General features: G+C 41.9%; 2 protein-coding genes across 11 annotated transcripts in view; one reads left to right on the top strand and one right to left on the bottom strand.

Moving 5' to 3' along the window:
* The window catches only part of camk2b2 (calcium/calmodulin-dependent protein kinase (CaM kinase) II beta 2), a gene marked incomplete at both ends in the record, with an annotated part of 60678 nt that overhangs the window by 19549 nt on the left and 13576 nt on the right, over positions 1-27553 (top strand). For 4 of the 10 annotated variants that reach the window (XM_080047158.1, XM_080047155.1, XM_080047154.1 and 1 more), the window contains 8 exons: positions 855-927; positions 4478-4580; positions 12652-12735; positions 13040-13134; positions 13643-13765; positions 15865-15948; positions 16475-16517; positions 19014-19051. In XM_080047158.1, coding sequence (XP_079903284.1) covers positions 855-927; positions 4478-4580; positions 12652-12735; positions 13040-13134; positions 13643-13765; positions 15865-15948; positions 16475-16517; positions 19014-19051 — 643 coding nt within the window. Of the gene's footprint in view, positions 1-854; positions 928-4477; positions 4581-12651; positions 12736-13039; positions 13135-13642; positions 13766-15864; positions 15949-16474; positions 16518-16845; positions 16918-19013; positions 19052-27553 lie in introns of all 10 variants that reach the window. The other 6 variants (XM_080047150.1, XM_080047157.1, XM_080047153.1 and 3 more) reach the window with 3 other exon arrangements.
* LOC307265464 (uncharacterized protein) lies at positions 21146-27397 on the bottom strand (the record flags this gene model as incomplete). Its single annotated transcript, XM_080047209.1, has 2 exons — positions 21146-23268; positions 26000-27397. 2 exons carry the CDS (start codon positions 27395-27397, stop codon positions 21823-21825), a joined length of 2844 nt encoding a protein of 947 aa, XP_079903335.1. The 3' UTR covers positions 21146-21822.

The raw sequence follows: 27553 nt of genomic DNA, 5'->3' as shown, positions 1-27553 counted from the left end.
GTGTGTGTGTGTGTGTGTGTGTGTGTGTGTGTGTGTGTGTGTGTGTGTGTGTGTGTGTGTGTGTGTGTGTGTGTGTGTGTGTGAAGATGTTGTATAAGCGTGCTATGGGAGCAAGCCGTTGTAACATCTAATAGCTCATTATACTAAATACTCAGAATTCAATAGTCACAATGACAGTTATATAAATATACTGTATGTGGATGTGAGTGCGTGTGTGTGTGTGTGTGTGTGTGTGTGTATGCGTGCGTGCGTTCTGTGTGTGTGTGTGTGTGCCTGCGTTCTGTATGATTGTGTGATTGTGTGTGTGCGCGTGCGTGCTGTAGGTCTGTGTGTGTGTGCCTGCATTCTGTGTGTGTGTATGCGTGTCTGCGTTTCTGTGTGTGTGTGTGTGCGTGCGCGCTGTATGCTTGTGTGCGTGCTTGCGTTGTGTATGCTTGTGTGCGTGCCTGCATTCTGTGTGTGTATGTGTGTGTGTATGTGTGTGTGCGTGCCTGCGTTCTGTATGCTTGTGTGCGTTCTGCGTGCCTGTGTGTGTGTGCGTGCGTGCGCTCTGTATGCTTGTGTGCGTGACTGCGTTCTGTATGATTGTGCGTGACTGCGTTCTGTATGCTTGTGTGCGTTCTGCGTGCCTGTGTGTGTGTGTGTGCGTGCGCTCTGTATGCCTGTGTGTGTGTGTGTGCGTTCTGTATGCCTGTGTGTGTGTGTGTGTGTGTGTGCGTTCTGTATGCCTGTGTGTGTGTGTGTGTGTGTGTGGCCTGCATTGCCTCTGCATGTGTGTCATGATGCCAGTGTTGCGGGCTGTGCTGCTGAATGAGCGTGCGGACTAACCTGCTCCCCCTGCTGTTTGGACACAGTCATTGCATCCAGCAAATCCTGGAGGCCGTTCTCCACTGCCACCAGAGCGGGGTCGTGCACAGAGACCTCAAGGTAAGTCTCCTGTGCTCTGTGTGTGTGTGTGTGTGTGTGTGTGTGTGTGTGTGTGTGTGTGTGTGTGTGTGTGTGTGTGTGTGTGTGTGTGTGTGTGTGTGTGTGTGTGTGTGTGTGTCTTGATATACGTGTGAGTATGTGTGTGTATCTATGTGTTTGTGTGTTTGTGTGTGGGTATGTGTGAGTGTGTGTATCTGTATGTGTGTGTTTCTATGTGTGTGTGAGTATATGTGTGCATAGATGTGAGTATGTGTGTGTGTGCGTGCGTGTCGTGTGTGAGTATGTGTGTGTATCTATGTGTGTGTATCTGTGTATGTGTGTGTGTATCTATGTGTGTGTTTCACTAGACGTGTGTGAGTATGTGTGTGTATCTATGTGTGTGTGTGTGTGTCATTAGACGTGTGTTTCTATGTGTGTGTGTGTGTGTGTGTGTGTTTCACTAGACGTGTGTGAGTATGTGTGTATCTACATGTGTGTGTGTATCTATATGTGTATGTGTGTGCGTACGTGTCTATATGTGTGTGTCTTTCTATGTGTGTGTGTGTTGTGAGGGATTTTAAAGTTGTGTTTGTCTGCGTCTGACTGTCTCTGAAGTCTGGTAAGTGTTCGTTTCCTAAGGCATATTTAAGCATTGCATTTGTCTGTGCTCGATCGATCGATATGTCTCTATCTATGCATGAGTGTGTTGGCCTTCTTGATTTGCCTTTTCAAACTAATGTCTGTGCATGTGTTTCTGTGTAGCTGCTGTATTGTATTTTATGTTATTAAAGAACAATGTTTTACTAATTGTACAGAAGAAAAACAAGCATTTTGATGACCTCCGGTGGCTAAAGCGTGCACCTTACTGCAGTGAGATAAAAGTGTACTATAGATAGGGCCTTTAAGTACACGATTACCTCACTAACTATTGTAAATTTCAAAATAAAAGGCATTGAAAAAACAAAAAGATACTATTTTTTCATTAATTAATTAATACTATTGAATATATAAAAGTTCACAAGTTTCCATAACATGTCTTCTTTTATACTAGTATAAATGAAAGGTCCAAAAATCTCAACTTTCTAAAGCACTTACATCAACTAAACTTTCCATAATCATTCTTAGCACTATTCTGAAGGTTATTACAGAAGGATTTGTTCATATGTTATCTGATTTATGATGCAATACTTTCTTAAAAACATTCTGAAAATGCATTTTTAAAGACCTGTACATAGTATTTTTATTTTTTAAATGAATAAAGGCTGTATCCAAAACATGTTCTGTAACAACGTTGGACTCTAATATGTTGTCAAAATGATGATAGGCATAAGTTAAAATCTAGTTAATAGTCCAATATGTTACAAAAAAGCCTACAACACACACACACACACACACACACACACACACACACACACACACACACACACACACACACAATCCAAAGCCTATTCACCTGCAGTGTCTCGCCTTAGAGAAAAGAACAGTTTAATAATGTGAAACTACATTTGATCAAGGTCATTTGATAACATACCGTTTTATGAAAGATGATCCCTCACCATGTTGGGCTCATGTTATTGCTTTGGGACTCCCAATAATTCACACACACACACACACACACACACACACACACACACACACACACACACACACACACAGACACACAAAAAAAACACACACAAACATAAGCGCGCGCACACACACACAAACACACACACATGCACACACACACGCACACACACACATGCGCACACATACACACACATATGCACACACACACAAACACACACACACACACACACATGCGCACACACACACACACACACACACACACAAACACGTACACACACACACACAGACACAGATAGACACAAACACACAAATACTTACACACACACATACACACACACACACACACACACACACACACACACACACACACACACACACACACAGGTCGTGAGGTCGCTGTGCTGTTATTTCCCCAGTGTAAGTTTATTGAGTTAGTCTGAAGGCAGGAAGTCCCTGAGATGTTGTTTTCATATTGTTGTTGTTTTTTCATTAGATGTTCATGGTACAGACACAGGCTGTTAGATCCAGAAGGACACTTCATATGGAGGATTGATAGTGTGGTGGCAGATATTGAATGTTGGAATGCTTAAGACTGTAATAATCAAACAAAGTGTATTTAATAATCAAGCAAAAGAGTATTCAATCAAACAACAGAGGCTCCATGTTCTATCCAGTAAGAACATGGAGGTTGAAACAATTAGACGATCAATTACTATTCAAGTTGATTTAATGCGAGACACTTCAGGTTAATAGAAAATTGAGCACAATAGGATGCAGCATGACTACAAAGAGACACATCACAACCAAAAATGCATTTAAAAAAACTTGAAGAGGGGCTGCAATGAAAACACAAAATGACCACAGACAGATACAGGCAACATTTTGTCAAATAGATACAAACAACAAAATAAAAAACTACTAAAATATGCAAAAAAAAAAGAAACATGGAAACTGCAGAGAAATGCAAGAATGACCATAAGCTTCCAAACTTAAAGGTGCAGTGTGTAATATGACATCATCAAGAAAGTTCTAGAATGCAACGCTCCCTGGGTAACCCCAACCCCTTTAGAATAATAACAGAAGCTACAGTGGCCTTCAAGGACAAGAACAATTCTAAATGTTAAACAATGCACCTGATGACATTCCAACTATGACACTTTCAAGATGGCGGCACTAGGCCTTGGTCCAAAATATGTAGAAATATGGACATATATGAGACCCTTTCTAAGGGAAAAAATAATAATTCAAAAAAAGAAAATCAGCTATTATGCACTAAATTAAATGTACTTATGGATATTATAATTACTTTCTACAAAATCTGCTAGGAAATAAAACCCAAAATTCTACACACTGCAGGTTTAAAGGGGCACTGTGTAATATGACATCATCAAGAAAATTCTAGAATGCAACGCTCCCTGGGTAACCCCAACCCTTTTGAATAATAACAGAAGCTACAGTGGCCTTCAAGGACAAGAACAATTCTAAATTCTAAACAATGCACCTGATGACATTCCAAAAACATGGATGCCTCCATAAGACTTGCCTGCTCAATGTACAAAATGTAATATTAATATTTGTAATTCTCCGCTCAGGAGGATAATTCAGATTATTGGCAGAGGTGATTTTACACCAATGGGGACATATTTATGAATGAAGATATTGATTTTAGCTAATAAATTACTTAAAATGTTACACAGTGCCCCTTTAATATTAATATTTATTCCGTTTGTAAATGTAATTCATAACTACATGTATTGTTTATTACCACAAAGAACCAGAGCTTTACATGTGAGACTTTCACTTTGTTCAAAAGACTTTAAACCCTTTTAACCTTTTAAAACCAACTCTACAAAGTGAAAAACATAAAAAAGAACGTCCAGTATTTTAGCTTAAATCTTTCCACCGGAGGCCTGTTACACCATTACAGATTTATTTTAAGTTATTTAAAGAAATGTTTTAGTAAATGTCTGACGTGTTTTCTTGTTGATTTCTTCCCGTTTAGCCTGAGAATCTGCTGCTGGCGAGCAAGTGTAAGAATGCAGCGGTGAAACTGGCCGACTTTGGACTCGCTATCGAGGTTCAAGGAGAACAACAGGCCTGGTTTGGTATGTAACAGACACAGACAGACAGACAGACAGACAGACAGACAGACAGACAGACAGACAGACAGACAGACAGACAGACAGACACACACACACACACACACAGACAGACAGACACACACAGACAGACAGACACACAATATTATACAAATTAAAAGTTGCATTTTCAATGACTTAGATGAATTGAATCATATAGTATTGTGTATTTGATTGTGTATGTATGTAGGCTACTACACTTTTTGTGTATATCAGTGTGAGTGTCTTATAATAATCCTGTGTGGGATGGGCCACTTGTGTGGCATGACACGAAAAAATAAACATCATCATTGTCATCATCATATAGCTAATTAGTTCCCTCTGTTACCTACATAGGGCAATGGGAAATTTTATTTTTAAATATAATTTTTTGGGCATTTTCAAGCTTTATTAGATAGTACAGAGTTGAAATGGGGAGACAGAGAGAGGGGGGATGACCTGCAGTAAAGGTCCACGGTTCGGATTTCTGTCACAATGAAAGCTGAAATGCATTTTCATGACGTTTTGATGTAGAATGGAGTGTACAGGCTTCCATAGGACTGTTCATCAAAACTGTCATTTTATCCTCCCCTTGACTCTAAACACACACAAAGGGATTTTTTCCTTTTCCTTCTATAATATTAAACTTAGGCGATCTCATCCGACTGAATGTCACTTTTGTTTACAGTCTTCATATAGTTTTTTATTTAACAATATATATAGGCCTATATATATATATATATATATATATATAGACAGACATTTTCCAAGTTTTTTTAGACAAAATGTGTGACTTTAATCTCAGAGAATTTCGGATTTTTTGTTGTCCAAGACTTTTTTCTTGGAAAGCCATTTATTTTTTTACCAAATGGACTATTGTTGTGAAAGTGTCCTTACTTACAGTAAACTAGCCCTGATCGTGTGTTTGTGTGTCTGTTTGTGTGTCATTCTTAATCAATTTGTGTTGTTTTTTGACACAATAAATGTATAAAACGCAACAAAAAAAATGTTGGCAACCCCTTCAACACACCGGAATGTGTTGGCATTATTGGCCAATCAGATTGCGTATCTGCCGTCAGCAACTCATCTGACCGGTCAAGTCAAGTGCTCGCAGAAAAACTGATAAACAGGTAAAACTGAATTTAAACTGTTATTTGTTGTATTAAACGTTATCACTGGTAGCCGGATGATATTTTAAAGTGAGGAAAAATGCGACTATTAACCAACATTTTGAGTTGTCCTGGCTGACTTATGTTTGCCCCTGCCCGTTTGCCACCAACCGCTAATGGCCGCGTTTCCCAGATGCGATCGTTCTTTGGGGCCAAAGAAGGGTCGAAAGAAGGGTTCGCCAAAGAAAGAAGGGTTCGCCAAAGAAGGAGCGTTAAGATACGGGTGTTTCCCAGATGGCTTCTTAAGTCCCTTCTTTGGAGAGCCGTAAGATGAAGCGAAAGAAGCATCGAAAGAAGTACTTTGGTGGGAGCTGTCCACCGCGGTCGTGCTGAAACTGAATAAATCGATGCCAGGCAAATCGATCACCCACCTCTTTATCAGCGCATAAGTCACACACAGCGCCCCGTGGTCCCCCGCACAGGTTCAATTAGTTTAAGTATGTAGCGTTTGTGTGGGTGCGAGTGTGTGTGTGTGTGTGTGTGTGCCAACAGGTGTATCCAAGTAGTAATCAGGCCCATTAGCGCATATATACCCCCGTGGATATAGGCACACATATGTGAGAATGGAAAGAACCGGCGTCAAAAGAAGCAAGCGGGCACCGGCGTTTACCGCAGAGGAGATGGGCGTCTTGGTGGACGAGGTCTGGCAGCACCAGGATATCTTATTCGGGGGAACAAAGGGCAAAAAAAATATCACCGTCAAGAACCATGTTTGGAAGGCCATAGCCCAAAAGATGTCCCCCTCCAGCCCATGTGGTCTGCGTGACTGGGGCGCTATCCGAAAGAAGTGGCAGGAGTTCCAGAGCCAGACTAAGAGGAAGAGTGCCAAGGTGAGGAGCGAAGCCATGGGCACGGGTGGTGGAGCACCGGGTGGGACGACCCTCACTCCCGACGAGGAGAAAGTCCTCTCAATTATCGGGAAGACGGCCTCTGAAGGCATTAGTGGGGGCATCGATGTGCTGGGGGACGAGGGGCTCTCATTAAGTGAGGATGAAGAGGAGCCATCCGGGAGCAGAGCAGGGACGTGCACGCCACCAGGAGAGGACGACCCCCAACAACCATGGCCTGTCCCTGCGCGCCAACCAGCAGGGCCCGGTGTCCGTATGCGTGGAGGCTCACGATGGCGGCCCGCGATAACAACCTGCACCTGCAGTGAGACGCTGGTGCGCCTGGAGAGGGAGAAGCTGGAGGTGCTGCGGGGGATGGAGGGCCACCTCCAAAGACAAACTGCCCTGCAGGAAGAGGTGGTCCGGATGAAGCAGGAGAGGTTGGAGCTGCACCGGAGACAGCTGGCGCTTGCAGAGGCCCAGTTCAACCGTCCCTCCATCTCGGTGCCAATCATCTTTCCCCAGGATTCAGGTATGGGTATTTCAATGTTTTATCTGCATTACCCAATGTATCCCGTTCAATTTCACTAATCAATCTCCCTTCATTGCAGGTGATGCAGAGGCCCAGCAGTAAATGCAGCGCGGAGCCCCCCCCCCATCATATGGTTTCAATAAACTACTTTGGTTTCCTTTTCAACCATGTATTGTGTGGATCATTTTGCATTGAAATGAGGGTGTCAAATAGCAACAAAAAGTCCCAGGCAATTTGTAATTTATCTAAGCGTAGGTTCATGACATGTGCGTATTGTGCGCCCTTTCAGCACAGCATGTTTTGCGCTAATTTCCCACTTGTTACATGGTCACCTCAGAAATGTGGGCACTATACTCCCACATACTGTATGCAACAATATTTCCTTAACAATCCAGTGCCATACTTTCAGGTAAAGCACCCGGACACTGAAGCAATTAATCAGTGTGCAGGACGTTACATGTAGCCTACATCTGCTGGTTCTGTTTATTTATTTCAGCCTTCAGGCCTGACAGTGGTTGTGGGTTTATGGTTGTGGGTTTATGGTTGTGGGTTTATGGTTGTGGGTTTATTAGTGATCAGTGCTTGGCGACTTGTGGTGAAGGGGTAGGGGCTGGGGTTGTTGGACCTCAGAAGAGGTGGATAAGTTCCTGTCTGGTCTGGGCTCCGGCCTGATGCAGTACTGCTCGCACATTGCGGGGGGCGGGGTTCGGGGCTTCGTCCTCTGAATGTTGCTCTTCAACAGGAGGCGGCTCATCTGCGCCAACGCGCACTGCAATGTTGTGCAGCATGGCGGTGACAACAATCACTTGGCAACACTTGATTGGTGACAAGCGCAGCCCCCCCGACGAACGATGAATGCACCTGAAGCGGGACTTCCAAATGCCAAACACCCGTTCGATCTTCGTCCTGGTGCTTGTGTGGGCCTCATTGAATCTCTCCTCCTGTGGTGTTGCTGGGTTGGTTACCGGCGTGACGAGGTAACTCCGGAGAGGGTAGCCACTGTCCCCTAGGATGATGCCCCGGCCAAACACTCCTCTGCCAGCCTTCTGCCCCACAGCTGAGTTGGCCCACATGAAACTGTCGTGAGTGCTGCCTGGCCACCTGGCGACGATGTCAGTGATGAGGCCATTGTGATCCACCACCACCTGCGTGTTTATGGCCGCGTAGTGCTTGCGACCAATCCAGCACGGATCCACCAGGGAGGGATTGTGGATTGGAATAAGGGTGCCATCTACCAGACCGATCACCCGGGGGATCCCAGCCACTGCGTGGAACCCTTGGTGGACCATGCGGACCTCGTCCCGTGTGGTGGCCATCTTGATATGGGTCCGGGCATGGCGCAGGAGAATTGGTGTCACAGCTGCCACACTCCGTGACACCGATGCCTTGCTGAGGCCGGTGCCGTCCCCCACCACCTCCAGGAAGCTCCCCACTGCGTAAAAACGCAGAGCAGCCAGGAGCTGCACCTCCGGGCTGAGGGCAAAATTGCAGCGGGTTGCTCTCTGGATGTGTGGAGACACCAGAGTTATTAGTCGTTGGATCTCCGCACGGGGCAGCCGGTACTTTGCCTGGACGGCCCGGTCTGACAGCACGTCCAGTGGGGAGAAGTTCTGACGCACGTAGGCGTTAATGTAAACCGTCTGGCTTCGCGCACGGCGACGCGGCTGGTTGGCAGCGAGAATTTGCTGTATTGCAGCCATGGTTTCTCACACGCGCGGACTTTGGCAACGCCTTTATATAGAGTAGCAGGTGGATCCGCTCTCAATGAGGTTCAGCTGAATTCAATTCAATCTGTTTCCTTGATATCTGTGAAATGCCACAGGGTTGTTGATGTTTTTTTATGTGTAGTACTATAAACTCTTGTGTGTGGAAAACGTAAACCTGTAATTCATTAAAAAAAAAAATTCTCTATTAGTTTATGTTTATTGCGCCAGGTCCGCATTGAGCATTGTTTTATTATTTCGAAAAGTGGAGGAAATAAATTTCCCTACGCGGCATGATCACTGACGATTTGGTCGCTAAGAAGGTTGAAAGAGTGGGTCAGCTCCGTCGTACAGTTCCATCTTAGTGAAAGTACTACTTTCGCTAAGAAGGAATCTGGGAAACGCATTCTTCTTTCACAGCGTTCTTAAGTGCGCTCCAAAGAAGAACTCTGCCCAAAGAGGCTCTTTGGGATTCTGGGAAACGCGGCCAATGGCTGTGTATTGAACCGTTAATTTGAATAGCCTTTAGCTAGCTAGCAGCAATGGCCGCGTTTCCCAGATTCGATCGTTCTTTGGGGCCAAAGAAGGGTCGAAAGAAGGGTTCGCCAAAGAACGAGCGTTAAGATACGGGTGTTTCCCAGATGGCTTCTTTGGTGCCTTCTTTGGAGAACGCGTAAGTTGAAGCGAAAGAGGCTCTTTGGTGGGAGCTGTCCACCGCGGTCGTGCTGAAACTGAATAAATCGATGCCAGGCGAATCGATCACCCACCTCTTTATCAGCGCATAAGTCACACACAGCGCCCCGTGGTCACCCCCACACAGGTGGAATTAGGCTACGCATGTATCGTGTGTGTGTGGGGGTGTGTGGGTGCGGGGGGGGGGGGGTGTGGCAACAAGTGTATCCAAGTAGTAATCAAGCCCATTAGCGCATATACCCCGTGGATAGGCACACACATGTGAGAGTGGAAGAAAGCGGCAGAAAAAGAAACAAGCGGGCACCGTCGTTTACCGCGGAGGAGATGGGCGTTAGTGGACGAGGTCTGGCAGCACCGGGCAGTTTTATTCGGGGGAACAAGGGGCAAAAAGAACATCACGGTGAAGAACCGTGTTAGGCAGGCCATAGCCGAAAATATGTCCCCCTCCATCCCATGTGGCCTGCGTGACTGGCGTGCTGTGAGGAAGAAGTGGCAGGAGTTCCAGAACCAAACAAAAAGGAAGAGTGCGAAGGTTTCACTAATCAATCTCCCTTCGTTGCAGGTGATGCAGACGCCCAGTAAAGACAGCGCAGAGTAACCCCTCCCCCATATGGTTTCAATAAACTACTTTGGTTTCCTTTTCAACCATGTATTGTGTGTATCATTTTGCATTGAAATGAGAGTGTCAAACCTATAGCAACAAAAAGTCCCAGGCAATTTGTAATTTATCTAAGCGTAGGTTAATGACGTGTGCGTATAGTGTGCCCTTTCAACAGCATTCCAGTGCCAGACTTTCAGGTAAAGCACTCGGACACTGCAGCAATACTCATAGTGTGCAGGACGTTACATGTAGCCTACATCTGCTGGTTCTGTTTATTTATTTCAGCCTTCAGGCCTGAGAGTAGGCTATATGGGTGATGTGGTGGTTGTGGGTTTATGGTTTAGTGATCAGTGCTTGGTGACTGGTGGTAAAGGGTTAGGGGCTGGGGGTTGTTGGACCTCAGAAGAGGTTGATATGTTCTTAAAAACGCAGCGCAGTCAGAAGCTGCATCTCCGGGCTGAAGGAAAAATTGCATGTGTGTGGAGACACCAGAGTGATCAGCCGTTGGATCTCCGCACGGCCGGGGCAGTCGGTACTTTGCCTGGACGGCCCGGTCTGATAGCACGTCCAGTGGGGAGAAGTGCCGACGCACGTATGCATTTATGTAAACCGTCTGGCTTCGCGCACGGCGAGGCTGTTGTAATGCAGCCATGGTTTCTCACACGCGCGGACTTTGGCAACGCCTTTATAGCAGGTGGAGCCGCTCTGGATGAGGTTCAGCTGAGTTCAATTAAATCTGTTTCCTTGATATCTGTCAAATGCCACAGGGTTGTGGATGTTTTTTTATGTGTAGTACTATAAACTCACATGTGTGTGGAAAACGTAAACGTGTAATTCATTAAAACATTTTTTTCTCTACTATTAGTTTATGTTTATTGCGCCAGGTCCGCATTGAACATTGTTTTATTATTTCGAAAAGTGGAGGAAATAAATTTCCCTGACGCAGCATGATCACTGACGATTTGGTCGCTAAGAAGGTTGAAAGAGTGGGTCAGCTCCGTCTTTCAGTTCCATCTTAGTGAAAGTACTACTTTCGCTAAGAACGAATCTGGGAAACGCATTCTTCTTTCACAGCGTTCTTAAGAGCGCTCCAAAGTAGTACTTAGCCCAAAGAGGCTCTTTGGGAATCTGGGAAACGCGGCCAAGGGCTGTTGTTTTCATTACAACTTAATACACTACGGGAGAAGTATTAGGTATTAGTATTAGGGTTGGTATTTTGGCGGACATGCTAAGTAACACGGCTCCCTAGATATTAGATAACTTTTCAGCCGACAGAAAGCGTAACGCTAACGTGACTGACTATATTTAGTGAGTCGGAAATGTTACCGAGCAGGCTAACGCTAAATAGCTTGAATGGCTAATGTCAGTTAGTGAATATATTAAGGATGTTAGGTCTGTTTTTCTAGCTATTAGCAAGCCTTTGAAAAAGTCAATATGAAAATGAATGACTGGCCATATAATGTTGACTTGACTTGAACTGAAGTGTAGTTTTATTTTGTCGGAGCAGTTAATATTGAAATTGACAATGGCGCCGTGCTGCTATGGCTTCGACCATTTTTTTCTCAAAGTACGTCAGTTGATACTGAAAAAGGCCGGTTTTTGCCTGTTCTTCTTGATTGTACATTATCGTCCGTTATGGCACAATGTTCCGCTTTAAAGGCTATGTAAACATTTTTAGTTTTTTTTATAGCATGCTAGACTAATCTTACCTGCTATTGGATCGGATTATTGGTGTTGGAAATATATTTGAAGTAAGCCAGATGTAATACTTACATTTTGAAAATGGGTAATTAGAAAAAAATGCCTGACTGTTTCTGACCATATGCCATTATGAGATATACTCAGCTACTGTATTCGGTTTTGTCACCGCCATATTGAAAATGTATTAGGAGATTTATATTTATTCAGACTTGAAATGTGCTAAAGTGTGGTCTGTTTTCTTTTCAAGCATGGGACCAGCATCCCCTCCCTTTGTGCAGTTGATGAAGGATCCTTGAGGTCCCTTCAGCCGACCTATCAGCCACTGTTGGTGTGACTGACCATTGATGATCTTTCCAGCCAAGCACGCCAGTTTGTCATTGTCCCAAATGCCTTGGGATACGTCTGATTTTAGACCACTAGATGTCAATCCAAGATATACACTTCTGTTGTCCTGATGTATTGTGTGTGTTGTGAATTCGAATTGAAATGTTAACTAAATGTCAAGTTGTTAAGAAAAATAAATGTCTTAAAATAATAATGGTGGCATATTTATTCATTGTATTATACCCTTTGTGTACAATAACATGTTTGTTTATGGTTGAGTGACATTTCTGATTAATGTAATTTTTCACTATACATCTTATCTATGTGTTAATCTATTACACTGACAGTGTGTTATATCCTTTCCACATTTAATGTGTCAAAATGAACACAAGTGTTGTCCCAAATTCAACTCATTGAGGTGTAGGAATTTAACAGAAGTTGTGTTAATTTTGGCACATCCTTGTTAAGAGCTTGTTTGTGTGTGTGTGTGTGCGTGTGTGTGTGCGCAGGCTTTGCGGGGACTCCTGGATACTTGTCTCCTGAGGTTTTGAGGAAGGAAGCGTATGGTAAACCTGTCGACATCTGGGCATGTGGTAAGATCTTTGTCTGTCTCTATCTTACTGTAGCCTTCTCTGTCCTCTCCTTTGCACTCAGTTAACGTGCGTGTGCCTGTGTGTGTGCGTGTGTTTTGTACATGTGTGTGTGTGTATGCCTGCCTGTATGTGTATGTGTGTGTGTGTGTGTGCGTGCGTGCTTATGTCTGCTTGCGTGCTTGTGTGTGTTTGTACCTGTGGGTGTGTGTGTTTGTTCCTGTGTGTGTGTGTGTGTGTGCATATGCCTGTGTGTTGTGTGTGTGTGTGTGTGTGCGTATGCCTATGTGTGTGTGCGTATGCCTAGGTGTGATCCTGTACATCCTCCTGGTCGGTTACCCTCCGTTCTGGGACGAGGACCAACACAAACTCTACCAGCAGATCAAAGCCGGAGCCTACGACGTGAGTGAATTCTCCATTTATTATTTGAATCAGAAAGTTTTATGTTTAAAGCCCCTCGTAAACCCAAATCCATAACTTCCTTACTATCCTAACTAGGTCATTTAGGGAGTTATTTTCATGATAGTAAAGCCTTTGAAAAGAGTTAAGTATATTTATCAATCCAAATTAAAGATATTTTCGTTTGAGTTTGATAAAGGTTTACAGAAATTCGATTTAGATGAGGCTATGGGCGATGCTCTGGTTCTTATGAAAGTCTTTTGAACATTCACAGCAGTTCTCTGCCCGAACAATGTATAAAAACAATGACTGTTGACATGGAGAAGGTTTGATACTGCCATTTTGCCCACATAGGCCTGTCAACATGTCTAGACGGTAAAAAAAGCTGTTTTCTTTTTGAGTTTTATACAATACGAAAATGTATTTTCAATGTGTGTGTGTGTGTGTGTGTGTGTGTGTGTGCGTGCGTGCGTTCGGTGTTTGTGTGTGTGTGTGTGTGTGTGCCCTTCAGTTCCCCTCTCCAGAATGGGACACTGTGACTCCGGAGGCTAAAAACCTGATCAACCAGATGTTGACCATCAACCCGTCCAAGAGAATCACCGCCACGGAAGCTCTCAAGCACCCATGGGTCTGCGTAAGTACACACACTCATACAGTGTATTGTTACATTTACAGTTTAATTATACACATGTACACTCAGGGTGGGATGAAATTAATCACAAGTTTCTTTTTATTTATTATTTTTTTTATTTTTAAATATGTTTTTTAGGTGTTTAAACTAATTTTAAAACAAGATTGTGAAAATGTATGTCGAAAGTTTTTTGCTCTGAACAAATTTCCCAAAAATATATCTTATCTTCTGCAGACTATTTTCAAGATTAAAGTGGTAAAATTGACAGAAAAAAAATTGCAACAATTTTTTTGTTGTTGTCAAGGAACCACATCGCTTCACTGTCATAGAAAGCTCCACTCTGCCAGGCCAAAACATTTATAAACTTTAATATGTAATAGAACATCAAAGCTTGTATATCTTTAATATTTTTATTGTAGGTATTTTGTCTCCATCGGGAATAAAAAAATAATTTGACAGAGGCAGGGATATATACAGTAGAATCCCCATCAAATCATCACACATCCAGCCTCTTCTTACTGTATCAATAATTCATAGCTTTCCATTTAAAAAACTCCAGACAATTTGTCAAGTCTAAAAATTCTCTTGACGGCAAGTTTGTGAGCATCTGTCACATATCAGCGCCATCTGTTTCTAAACTTGCAATATGTTCAAATGCAGGATCATCACGGGCTTATGTTGAGATTTTAAAATGCTTTCGGGGAAGGGCAAAAGATCAACAAAATCTCCGGGATAAACACTGTTATATGTGAGTGTTTATCTGCAGAAATATCCAGACCAACAGCTTAGGAACACTGATATGTGCACTTTAAGGTTTTGAGTTGATCTGAAATGGATTGAATATAGTAATAGATCGTAGCGTATTTATAAAAGCACTTTTAGACGTCCATTGAGGTTATTTTTGGTCGGTTCGTCTTAGCGTTTTTTTTTTTTTTTTTTTTTCAGCTGAAAAATAGTCTTTTAAAATTGGGTTGTGTTAAGTTTACTCTGGTCCAAATTTGGCTAAAGATGGACCCTTGTAAAGTCCCTGTGAACATTTCTGATATATTAAATGCATATTTGGCATTTTTATGTGAAACGAAATGTATCATAAATCAGACAATTAACAACATATGAACAACTCGTTCTGTAACAACCTTCAGAATAGTGCTAAGAATGATTATGGAAAGTTTAGTCGATGTAAGTGCTTTAGAAGTTGAGATTTTTGCTTCAGAGTATTAAAGAAAACTTATGTTGAGATAATGTCCGTTAAAGATGGTTGTATAGGAGAAATATACAGACTCAAACAGACAATATTTAGTCAAATAAACACCTGAATGTACGTTTTGGACCATGGTTTGTACTAGTATGAAAGAAGACATGATATGGAAGCAAAATAGCCAAAGAGAAATCTCAAAATTGAAAAGAAAAATCAATATTTTCTCCTGCAGTGTCTGGCCTTTAAGTCACATTGAAAGTTGTTTGTTTCGCTGCAGAGTTTTTTTCCAGTAAAATGGCGTCACCTTTTAAAATGCCTCAGAATCAGAATCAACACTTTCCCGTCGAGAGGCTGAGTATCTCCGACAGCTCCTGCCCACATAAACCTGTCACTGGGCTCCTCTTAACATTTTATTTTTATGTCCTCTCTCTCCCTCTCTCTCTCTCTATCTGTCTCTCTCCCTCTATCCCTCTCTCTCTCCCTCCCCCTTTCTCCCTCTCACTCTCTCTCTCCATCTCACTCTCTCTCCTTCCCCCTCTATCTCGCTCCCTCTCTCTCCTCTCTCTCTCCCTTTCTCTCCCTCTGCCCTCTGCCCTCTCTCTCCTCTCCCTCTCCCCCTCTCTCTCTCTCCCTCCCATTCTCCCTCTCTCCCCCACTCTCTCTCCCTTTCTCTCCCTCTCTCCCCCCTCTCTCTCTCTCTTTCTCTCTCTCCCCCTCTCTCCCTCACTCCCTCTATCTCCTTCCCTCTCCCTCTCTCCCTTCCTCTCTCCCTCACTCTCTCTCTCTTTCTCTCTCTCTCCCTCTCTCTCTCTCTCCTTCCCTCTCCCTCCCTCCCTCCACCTCTCCCTCTCTCTCCTTCCATCTCTCTCTCTCTCCTCTCCCTCTCTCTCTCTTGTCTCCATAGCAACGCTCCACCGTGGCGTCCATGATGCACAGACAGGAAACAGTCGAGTGTCTGAAGAAGTTTAACGCCCGCAGGAAACTCAAGGTTTGAAAACTAATACTTTTTTTTCTTGCAGCCTGTACGCAATATGTCATACATTTCTCAAGATTTTTTAGTAAAGAGATTTACATAAGGCATTAGTAATTACATAAGGCAGGGGTTGCACTTTTTTTTTATTATTAAATAATAATAAAACTACTTCCACGCTCTGAGGAGACGATTCTACAGTACAGCCCTTCAGGAAGCCTGTAAGGGACAAAATACATAACCTACTACACTCAAACAAACAATAGCTGTGTTCGAAATCGTGCACCTGTTGGAAGACCAAGAAGAAGAAGTACTATAGAATAAATAACTTGGTGCATCTTCACCTCATCACTTGATATTGTGGAAAGACTTGAGGCAGTGGTGGATGATGCCATCTTTAGTAACTATAGCTTCTTGTCCTTGAAGGCCACCGTAGCTTCTGTAAATTCTCCCAAAGGGCGTTGCAATCTAGAATCTCACCACTAGATAATGCTAAATACTCAGATATTACACACTGCACCTTTAATCTTTTTCTGCTCCACAGGGCGCAGTTTTAACCGCCATGCTCGTCACCAGGAACTTCTCTGGTGAGTGGAGAGTGTGACATGCCATCTGTCTTCACACACTTCCACACACACACACGCGCAGACGCACACACGCACACACACACACACACACACACACACACACACACACACACACACACAGACTCACTGTGTCACTCTCACACGCACATACATGAACAACACACTCACTCACTCACTCACTCACTCACTCACACGCACGCACGCACGCACACACACACACACACACAAAAACCTTTATATTGTCTTTACTGCACTGTACTTCAATACAATCACGAGGTATTAGTACTTGAGTATTTCCATGTTAAGTTTTGGTCTCTGTGTGTCTCAGTCGGTCGTCAGGCGACGGCCCCGGCCTCCGTCAGTGCTGCTGCTGGAGCCGCGGCCGGGATCGTAGAGCAAGGTGAACTACTCTGGGTTTTTATAACGTTTTTTATTTTATTTTTATTTATTTTTTAACTTTTTCTCCTTTATTATTGGCTGTATGAAAGAAGACATGTTATGGAAGCGAAATAGACAAAAATCCCAAAATTGACCAGTGCTTGAATTTTTTTTTAGAAATGTTTTTGCTGCTGTCTTAGCATTAAATATAAATCTCCAGAGTCCAAACATCTCTCTCGCGCACGCACACACACACACACACACACACACACACACACACACACACACACACACACACACACACACACACACACCAATCTTGTTTTTAATCTCTTCCTAAATCTTTTTTTCTAATGCCTCTCAAATGTTTGCCAAGGTAAGCAGTGCTTCGCCCATCTGGGAGCTGATGTATAAACTGCTCTGGAAAAAATGAAGAGACCACTCCAAATATTCAGTGTCTCTCATTTTATTATTTATAGGCATATGTTTTAGTAGAATTAACATTTTGGGTTTATTCTATAAACTACTGACAACATTTCTACCAAATTCCCCCAAAAAATGTTGTCCTCAAGAGCATTTCCAATAAATAATGTAGAGATGAAGATTTAAGAAAAATTCAGACTGGTCTCTTTATTTTTTCCAGAGCTGTATATATATATAATATCTTTGCTAGCTATTGGTTGAGGCTTTTCTTCTAGTTGTGCAATGCAGTGCAGTCACATGTCCAAATTGCATGCAGCTGGTTATCCATAGCTTAGATGTCAGATATGATAGTCACATGTCATTTTGGGGGAATTAGGAGACAAACTGAATGCAGCTTGTTTGTGTTTGCCTCAGCATAGATGTCAGATATGATAGGGGAGAGAGTGGGATGCATTTGTGCCGAAAAATAATAATTGTGCAAAACAGCCTTCAAGTTTAGTGTCGCACACCCACTCTTAGCTGTTGCTATTTCTTATTTTTGTATCACTAATGATCACCTGCAGCCAGCACGCAAGCCTAATGCCTTCTGGCTATTTTATTTTCTGCCCCATACGCTAAAATATTGCCCGTCAATTACTTTTTTCAGCATAGCTTAAAGCAAACTACCAACACTGTAAAAATTAAAACTTTGGAAACTTAATTCTAGGCTCTTTAAACAGGCATATTGCTATAGCTATGGTGGGCCCCTTTGTTTACATACCAGTTTACAGAGCCTAGGCTGTGTATTTTTTTCAACACACACTCAGTATAGACAGGTAGCAGATCGTGAAGAAAAATATTCACTGATTTTGACAAAAAATAATTTTGACAACAAGCGTTCTCCAGAATCACTGTCTCCACCTTTAATTACATATAGTTAACCCCGCGTACTTTTTCAGATTAAGAAACCCATTACCACATACCTGCGTCTCTATGCTTTCACTGATAATCCCCAATCTCTATGTGTGTGTGGCCGCAGTGCGTGTGTTTGTATGTGAGTGTATTCGGATTATATGGAGAATTAGTTTTGACTTTTTTTCTCCCATGTCATGACGAATGCCCTCTGCTTATCTAATGCTTTGGCCAGTGGATCAGGGTCGGAGTTAGGGTTAGGTGCCAGTTTGTGTGTGTGTGTGTGTGTGTGTGTGTGTGTGTGTGTGTGTGTGTGTGTGTGTGTGTGTGTGTGTGTGTGTGTTCATGACTTGTGTGTGTGTTTGTGCGTGTGTGCATGACTGCGATGTGTGTGTGTGTGCATGACTGTTTGGTGCGTGTGTGTGTGTGTGTCCATTCGTCGGAGGATTTTAATGTCTTTTTCCAGGACGGAGGGAGGGCTTTATATATTTATTTATATATATATTTCAAGAGGGAGGGATGAAACCTCTCGAGTGATTTTGTATTTTTTCCCTTAAGGCCATAAAGAAATGATGTACGGCCATGTTTAGACGGAAGATTCAACTGTCTGCATGAGATTTTTTAAGTGAAATTTTAATTATATTTTTTTAGCCGATTCATGCATGCAACACCGTGCATTTTGCAGCTGTGTTTGCTAGTGTGTGTGTGTGTGTGAGTTGATTTTAAAAGCGTGTGGTCATCTAAGGGGAGTGTATATGATGTGTACTCTCCCGTCTGAGGGTGTGTCCTTCTGCCTCTCTGCAGCAGCCAAGAGTCTCCTCAACAAGAAGGCCGATGTCAAGGTAAGAAATGCTTTTTTTTCTAATTCGTCCGGTTCCCTTTCCCTCTTTATAACATTGGCTGCCCTTCAGCTGTTCTGTTTGTTGTTGGGACGTCCTGTCGCGTTCTGGGACTAGTTTTATTAATCCATAAATATTTCAATCAAAAGGCGGATGGATGAGATGTGTTTTTCAGAGGTGATTTGACTTTGTGACGTGCTGCTGCAGTGTCACTTTAATAATTTTCAAGATGGTTTTTTTTGGGGGGGGGGGCCTTAAAGGGACAGTGCAAGTCTTATGTGTGTGTCGTTTCCTGTCACTTCACTTTTGCTGCTATTCTGTGATGTTGTAACTCAGAGATGCAGTCTGTATTTCTGGCCCAGTCCGTATTTATTCACCTTTTTTGTTTTGTTTATTTATTTAAATTTTGACTAAGAAGTTATTATTTTTGTGAGCAAGATATGGATCTGGTTCTCACAAGATATCAACTCATGTGCAAAGCTAAGGATATTACTTGCAAAAGATAGTTGCTCTAGTCTATGCAAACAAGAGAAGAACATTTCAGAACAACTATAGGGTAATAACTTACAATAACACACAATATAAAGCAAACTTGTAATTTATGCTCAATATATTTAAGTATATGCACAACATTATCTCAGCCATTGGCATTGAAATACGTAGTTTTCGGGCTCTCTCCAACAATGCCTAATTTAAATGTGGATTTAGTGAATCTGGCAAATGCTTGTCAAAATTACTGACTCCACCGTTAACACATTTTGTTTACATGATTTAATATGGGTAAGCAGATATATATGAACATATGTGACACTCTGTCATTAACCTGAATCTCCTTTCTCTCACACACACACACACCCCTACCCCTCCCTCTTTGACTGCTAATCTCAGATTATTTCCCACCATATGATTAATCTATTGTTACATAATCACAGATTCTCCTTTGCTGGACCATGACGTCACACAAACACACACACACACACACACACACACACACACACACAACCCTGGAAGCTATTCCTGCTTGAGCACAGGCACCATGTCTCTCTCTTACTATCTCAGTTTCAAGCTATTTCCTTAGAATTTGCTCTTTTTCTTCATTTTCTAAGCAGGTGAATAACTTAAGCCCGTCACTGGGAGTTCAAATAAATTGTTATATTATTTATCTGGCTGTGGTAAACGTGTTTAGAGAGAAGTGACAGTTATAAATAATGACTGGTGGCTATATGAACGTCATGATGAGAAATGGGCTGTTTTTCTCAAGCTTTTACACTTAAATTAACTCCTAAAAAAGTGTTTTAAAGCAACTGCGCTCTTATTTCCTGCCACCAAGGAAGAAAACTTTGTTCCAGTGTGAAATATGGTCATTTAAAGGTGGAGTCAGCGATTCTGGAGTATCCTTTTTGACAAAATAAATTGTTGTCAAAATCAGTGAATATCTCCTCACGATCCACCACCTGTACTGTGAGCGGCTGAAGAAAAATCAGGTGTTTATACACAGTCTAGGCTCTGTAAACTGGTATGAAAAAACAAAGGGGGCCCACTGTAGCTAGCAACCTGACAGTTTACAGAGCCTAGGCTGTGTATTAACAATGGAATTTTTTCAGCACACACACAGTACATACAGGTAGCGGATTGTGAGGAGATATTCACTGATTGTGACAAAAAATAAATAAAAATGACAACAAGCATGCTCAAGAATCACTGACTCCACCTTTAACTGCTGTAAAAATGGGTTATATGTAAAGAATATTCACTTTTAAACCATATTGTGCCCAGTTTGCCTTTTCCAGCCCATTCCAACAGGTTAAAGCTACAGTCACATCCAGTAGTGATGAACCAACAGAGGATTATCGCTTCACTCTGCACTTCCCAGTTAACTTTAAGTCTAAGCAGCTTTTCAGCTTATCAGTTTGGTTTTAGCAAATTTACTGTTTCACGAATTTCATCAGAAGAGTTTCAAGTAGCAACAGGCAGTTTAGATAGAAAACAAAAAACGTGATATCTGATTCTGCAATTTTATTGAACTCAAAACTACAAGATGATAACCAGGATAATTAACAGCTTTGATTTGTAAAGTTTGTTTCCTGATTGTGTGATTTCAGCATTTTGTTTGTTGCCACAACTTCTTGTGAAATTTAAACATTACTTTAAGAGGTGGCACAACTTACACACTTAATACAAATCAAAGAAAGCAACACCAGTGCAATCAGAGTATTTACAAGACAATTAAAAAAAAAATACATTATGTGGAAGTCCATGAGAGAATAAAGAGATTAGCAAAATCAGGAGTTACCACCATTAATACATTTTGGCTAAAATAAACATTACTAAATCCATAAAAAGGTAAATTTCATATTAAAACAATGGTTTGTGTCTACATGTTTGTACAGTGTGTTGGATTGAAACAATAAACGGATACTAAAACATTTTGCATAAATCATTTCAGAGAATTAAGTCAATTTATATTATTTATCTACGACTCAACAACTCATAAAGAAAAAATAATCTGGGGTGTGGTCGTGGTATATTGGTTAGAGTCCCCACCCCACCCCCATAGATGCTCAGTCCTCTTCACAGCAGACCCGGGTTAGAATCCAGCCCGGGTCGTTCTCTGCATGTCATTCCCCTCTCTGCCCCATTTTAATTTAATTTCTGTCTCTCCACATAACTGATAATAAAGGAAAAAAAGGAAAAAAAAACAGGCAGATCAAACCTCAAATGCTTATTGGTACAAACATTTTTAGGCAGAAATTTGGACAATTTATTTTGGAAAATCAACAGATCTTAATCTCAGCAGATTCTCCAGCAGCAAAATATGGGAAGAGTTTCTCAGTGAAAGTGTCCCTGTGAGTGTAGATGAGAGACATGTCTTCACCGTCGTAGAAGGAAACCTCCCCCATGTCATAGTCCAGCTGGACTCTGATCCTCTGGAGACCCTTCTTCTCTGTGACGGTCTGATCACAACCATTAGTGTATCTTCCATCACCATGCCATAAACACCAGATCCCATGTTTTGGTGTGACAAATCTCTCTCCCTTCCTGTCAACTGACTCTTTAGCCAAACCTATATTCCAGGCAGGATGGTCGCCCACCTCCACCTCCCAGCTGTGTTTCCCTGATCTAAAGCCCTCAGAGCCAAGGACATTTGTATACTTAGTGCATCTCTCTGGATTATCAGGAAGCTGCTGCCTTGTGTCTCCACTTCTCACACTGGTCAGATCATCAGACGGATAGAGCCGGGGGTGTGCAGTGTTTGGGTCCAGAATGACCGGACTGAAGTGGACCTTCTCCTTGATCTTCTCCCACACTCTGAAGGCCAGGTTGCCCAGGTGTTTGGCCACATCTATCAGAGCTCCTGGTGCCAGCTGTGGATCTGGCCCTGAGCTCAGTTCCCTGGCTCTGGTCTGAGTGGCTTTATAACTGCTGAGGAAAGGCACAGTCTGTTTCTGCAGCTCTGCTTCAACAGCAGAGATACTGTCGGACAGAGAGGAGATTTGCACTTTGATTCTCTTCATCTCTTTAAGGACAGTCTTGCCTTTCTGCTTCTCTTCCTCCCTCAGAGCTGCCAGTCTGGACTCCTCCTCCTCTTTCAGGAACTGGTGGAGCTTGTTGAACTCTGCTTGGATTTGCCTCTCCGTGGACACTACCTGTTTTTTAGAGTGTTGAACCACTTCTTTGTACGTCTTCTCCACTTTGTTGCATTTGTCCTTCTTGTCCTGTAGAGACTTTAAGTCAGATTTCAGCAGCTCCTTCAGGCCACTGACTGCTTGCTCTATAGGAACCACCTTGTGACTCTGGTGGAGGGAAAACTCACAGACAGGACAAATGGCTCTCTGCTCATTCTCACAGAACAATTTAGTCTCTTCTTGATGTTTACTACACACCACCTCCACTACCTTCTCTCCCTTTTCACTCTCAGATGATCCGGTTTTCTGTCTCCCAGCAAAAGAGTCAGCCAGACCCTTTAGTCTAAAATCCACTCCTGGATTTTCCTTTGAAGATTTCCTTTTACAAATGGGACAGTTTTTGTTTTTAGCTTGTTCCCAGAATTTTTTCAGGCAGCTTGAACAGAAGCTGTGGTGGCAGCCCAGAGACACAGGCTCATTGAAAGTCTCTGAACACACATGGCATTTCAGGAAACTTTCAAGAGCCGCTTTCTCAGCCATTTGATATTGTATATATCTTTCAATAGCAGGACTCACCAAGTTAAAGTCTCTTCGCTTTTCCAATTGAATTTATTCCAAACCGTGTGTTTTCCAGCCGATATGTCACTCCGTGTAATGGCGTCTCGGCTCTGATAAACAATGTCAAAATATACTTTGCTTTTTATTCACCTGCGTCACCAGGTAAGTTATGTAAACCAGGGAATGCTGCCCTGTCATGTTGTCACCAGCAGATGGTTTAACCGGTATATCCTGAACATTAATACATTTGTGTGTCAACACCCTGTGGGGGAAGGGCGCTTATACCTTAGAATGGTATGATGGAAAATAATAGTAGTTTTAAAACCCTTCCTTTTTCATACCTTTACATTTTTCATACCTTTTTTATAAAGGAAAATTCGGGCGTTTTTTTTTTTTTTTTTTTTTTACTTTTTTTTTAACTTTTTTTTTTAAGACAGATTTGGAGAGACTGTTGAAACACCACGAGTGCCCCCATACAATTAACATGTGTTTTCCAGTAGAGATGTCACTCCCTGTAATGGCGTCTCGGCACTGATAAACAATGTCAAAATATACTTTGCTTTTCATTCACCTGTGTCACCAGGTAAGTTATGTAAGCAAGGAAATGCTGCCCTATAATTTTGTCACCAGCAGATGGTGGTGTCGAGATATCTTTCAGAGTGAAATATCTTGCACTTTGCACTTTTATTTAAAGATGCACTTTGCAGTTTCCTGCGGTTAGTTTACAAAAAATATTTTGAGGCCCCTTTAAACAACAACAGTGAAACAGTAACTTTTCAGAAAGCTTTCTAACTTCAAACAGTGTTCCAGAACACTGTTTGAAGTTTGTTTATTCAGTTATGAGAATATACCTTAGAAAATGTTCACTTCTTTGACACAACCAAAGTTGAATAGTGCACCTTTTAAGGAACAATTTACTTGTAGCTACAGCTATCTTTTAAAAAAACTGAACCAAAAAAGGCAGTGGGTCAAATAAACATTTTAAATAAACTCTACTAAACATAAGTAATGATAACTGACCTGCAGCAGAGCAGAAGATGAGGGAAATCTACAACAGCAGAAAATTAACCTTCATCTCTCACAGAAATCTATCCAAAAGTTGTTGAGATATTTTAGTCTGAACTTTTGTTATATCGCAGGTTTGACTGCAGCCCTATATTACCTTAATCGGTATAAAAGCTATTATTTTTAGTGCTTTATTTTTTTTGCTTCATGCCATCCACAAACACAGCTTTATACTACATGTTAGTTAGTTTGATGAAGAAAAGAGAAATAGACCCCGGGCAAGGTCAGGAGATTTTTGTTGATAATGATTTCTTAACTCTGAACTGCTTATTTTAAAATGTTTATTATCAGGTAGTATAGTTCTGGAGGGGGAATTTTAAACATCTCTTAAATTAGATTTCTGTCTGTTTCTAATTATGAGAACACACACACACACACACACACACACACACACACACACACAAACACACACACACACACACACACACACAACGAGGTACAGACTGGTGTGAGAAACAATATGACTCCAAATCAGAATGAAACAAGTTGCTCACCTTCTCAAACACGCCATGCTGTATTTGTCACGTTTTCTGCCATTCCGCCTTCATCAGGGTGGTATGAGGTTCATATACAGTCAGTTAATTTGTCAAGTGACTTAACAAAATAAAATATTTATCAATTTGATTCATTTTGAAAAATGTGACCATTAATATAGGAGGAGTTGGTATTATATTTTGTAAATAAAATACATTTTGAATTTTGACCCTTATATATAATGTAATTTTATATTTTATTAATACATATATATTAATAATTTTCTTTTTATATCGTAAAAACTGGGAACAATCTCAAACACATAATTCTGAATAAAAATAGTTTTTTATTTAAATACACATGATGTGAAGCAACATCCATCTGCACAGTGTATAAAAAAAATTGTTTATTTGATTAAAAAACATGTTAATTGAATTACACGGCTGGTATTTATGTTGATTAAGAACTGGAAGTTGCTATTTATCATTCATGTTATTAAGCATGTATACACTGCAAAAAGTATTACATTACAATATTAATAATTTTTAAAATAACCAAAAATGTATGACAAACACTTCTTTACAAAGAATCAAACAAGAGATTCAAAACTGATCAAAATATCTTAAAACATCAATAATGTAAAGTGATTCGTAGGGGGAGGGGGTGGGGTGCTCGTGGTGTAGTGGTTAGAGCCTCCTCCTCCCCTCCCTACCACCATAAATAAAAAGCAAAGAAACAACACCAGTGCAATCAGAGTATTTACAAGACAACTTGAAAGATGCATTATGTCGAAATAAATGAAAAAGTAAAGAGATTAGCATATCAGGAGTTCCCACCATTAATATAGTTTGGCTAAAATAAACTTCACTAAATCCATAATGGCTATAGATATTTCAAAGGTAAATTTCATATAAAACAATGATTTGTGTCTATATGTTTGTACAGTGTAATGGATGGAAAAATTGATTTTTTTTTTTTGCTAAATTAAAGAAAAACAATCTGGGGGGTTCTCTACCCCCTCCCCCTCCCCCCATAGAGTCTCAGTCCTCTTCACTGCAGACCCAGGTTAGAATGTCAGTTTCATCTATGTCTCTCCAAAAAATCTCTAATGAAGAGAAAAAATGCAAAAAAAAAATCATCTTAAAATAAAGAAAAGACAAGTAGATTAAACCTCAGATGCTTATTGAAGAAAACACCATGAACGTGAACGTTTGGACAATTTAGTTACGATCTTAATATCAGCAGTTGTAGCATCACCAGCCTTTCCCACATAAAAATATGGGAATAGTTTCCCAGTAAAAGTGTCGCTGTAAGTGTAGATGTGAGAACGATAGCCTTTATGGTCAGAGAAGGACACCTCCCCTTTGTCATAGTCCAGCTGGACTCTGATCCTCTGGAGACCCTTCTTCTCTGTGATGGTCTCACCACAACCATTAGTGTATTTTCCATCAGCATGCCTTATCCCATATTCTGGTGAGAGAAATGTCTCTCCCTTCCTGTCAACTGACTCTTTGGCCAAACCTATGGTCCAGGTAGGATGGTCGCCCACCTCCACCTCCCAGCTGTGTTCCCCTGAGCTGAAGCCCTCAGAGCCCACAACATTGGCATACTTAGTGAATCTCTCTGGATTATCAGGAAGCTGCTGCCTTGTGTCTCCACTTCTCACACTGGTCAGATCATCAGACAGATAGAGAATGGGGTGTGCAGTGTTTGGGTCCAGAATGACCGGACTGAAGTTGACCTTCTCCATGATCTTCTCCCAGACTCTGGAGGCCAGGTTGCCCAGGTGTTGGGCCACATCTATCAGAGCTCCTGGTACCAGCTGTGGATCTGGCTCTGAGCTCAGTTCCCTGGCTCTGGTCTGAGTGGCTTTATAACTGCTGAGGAAAGGCACGGCCTGTTTCTGCAGCTCTGCTTCAACAGCAGAGATACTGTCTGACAGAGAGGAGATTTGCTCTTTGTTTATCTTCATCTCTGTGGCGACAGTCTCGCCTTTCTGCTTCTCTTCCTCCCTCAGAGCTGCCAGTCTGGACTCCTCCTCCTCTTTCAGGAACTGGTGGAGCTTGTTGAACTCTGCTTTGATTTGCCTCTCCGTGGACACTACCTGTTTTTTAGAGTGTTGAACCACTTCATTGTACGTTTTCTCCACTTTGTTGCATTTGTCCCTCTTGTCTTGTAGAGACTTTAAGTCAGATTTCAGCAGCTCCTTCAGGCCACTGACTGCTTGCTCTATAGGAACCACCTTGTGATTCTGGTGGAGGGAAAACTCACAGACAGGACAAATAGCTCTCTGCTCGTCCTCACAGAACAATTTAGGCACTTCTTGATGTTTTCTACACACCACCTCCACTTTCTTCTCTCCTTTTTCACTCTCAGATGATCCAGTTTTCTGTCTCCCAGCAAAAGAGTCAGCCAGACCCTTTAGTTTAAAATTCACTCCTGGATCTTCCTTTGAAGATTTTCTTTTACAAATGGGACAGTTTTTGTTTTTAGCTTGTTCCCAGAATTTTTTCAGGCAGCTTGAACAGAAGCTGTGGTGGCAGCCCAGAGACACAGGATCTCTGTATGTCTCTGAACACACATGGCAGTTCAGGTAACTTTCGAAAAGAGCCGCTTTCTCAGCCATTTGATATTGTATATATCTTTCAATAGCAGGACTCACCAAGTTAAAGTCTCTTCGCTTTTCCAATTGAATTTATTCCAAACCGTGTGTTTTCCAGCCGATATGTCACTCCGTGTAATGGCGTCTTGACACTGATAAACAATGTCAAAGTCTATTTTA

The sequence above is a fragment of the Ammodytes marinus genome (genome assembly GCF_949987685.1).
Source record: "Ammodytes marinus genome assembly, chromosome: 18".
In the NCBI taxonomy this organism is placed as follows: Eukaryota; Metazoa; Chordata; class Actinopteri; order Uranoscopiformes; family Ammodytidae; genus Ammodytes; species Ammodytes marinus.
This window is presented reverse-complemented; position numbering and strand designations above follow the sequence as displayed.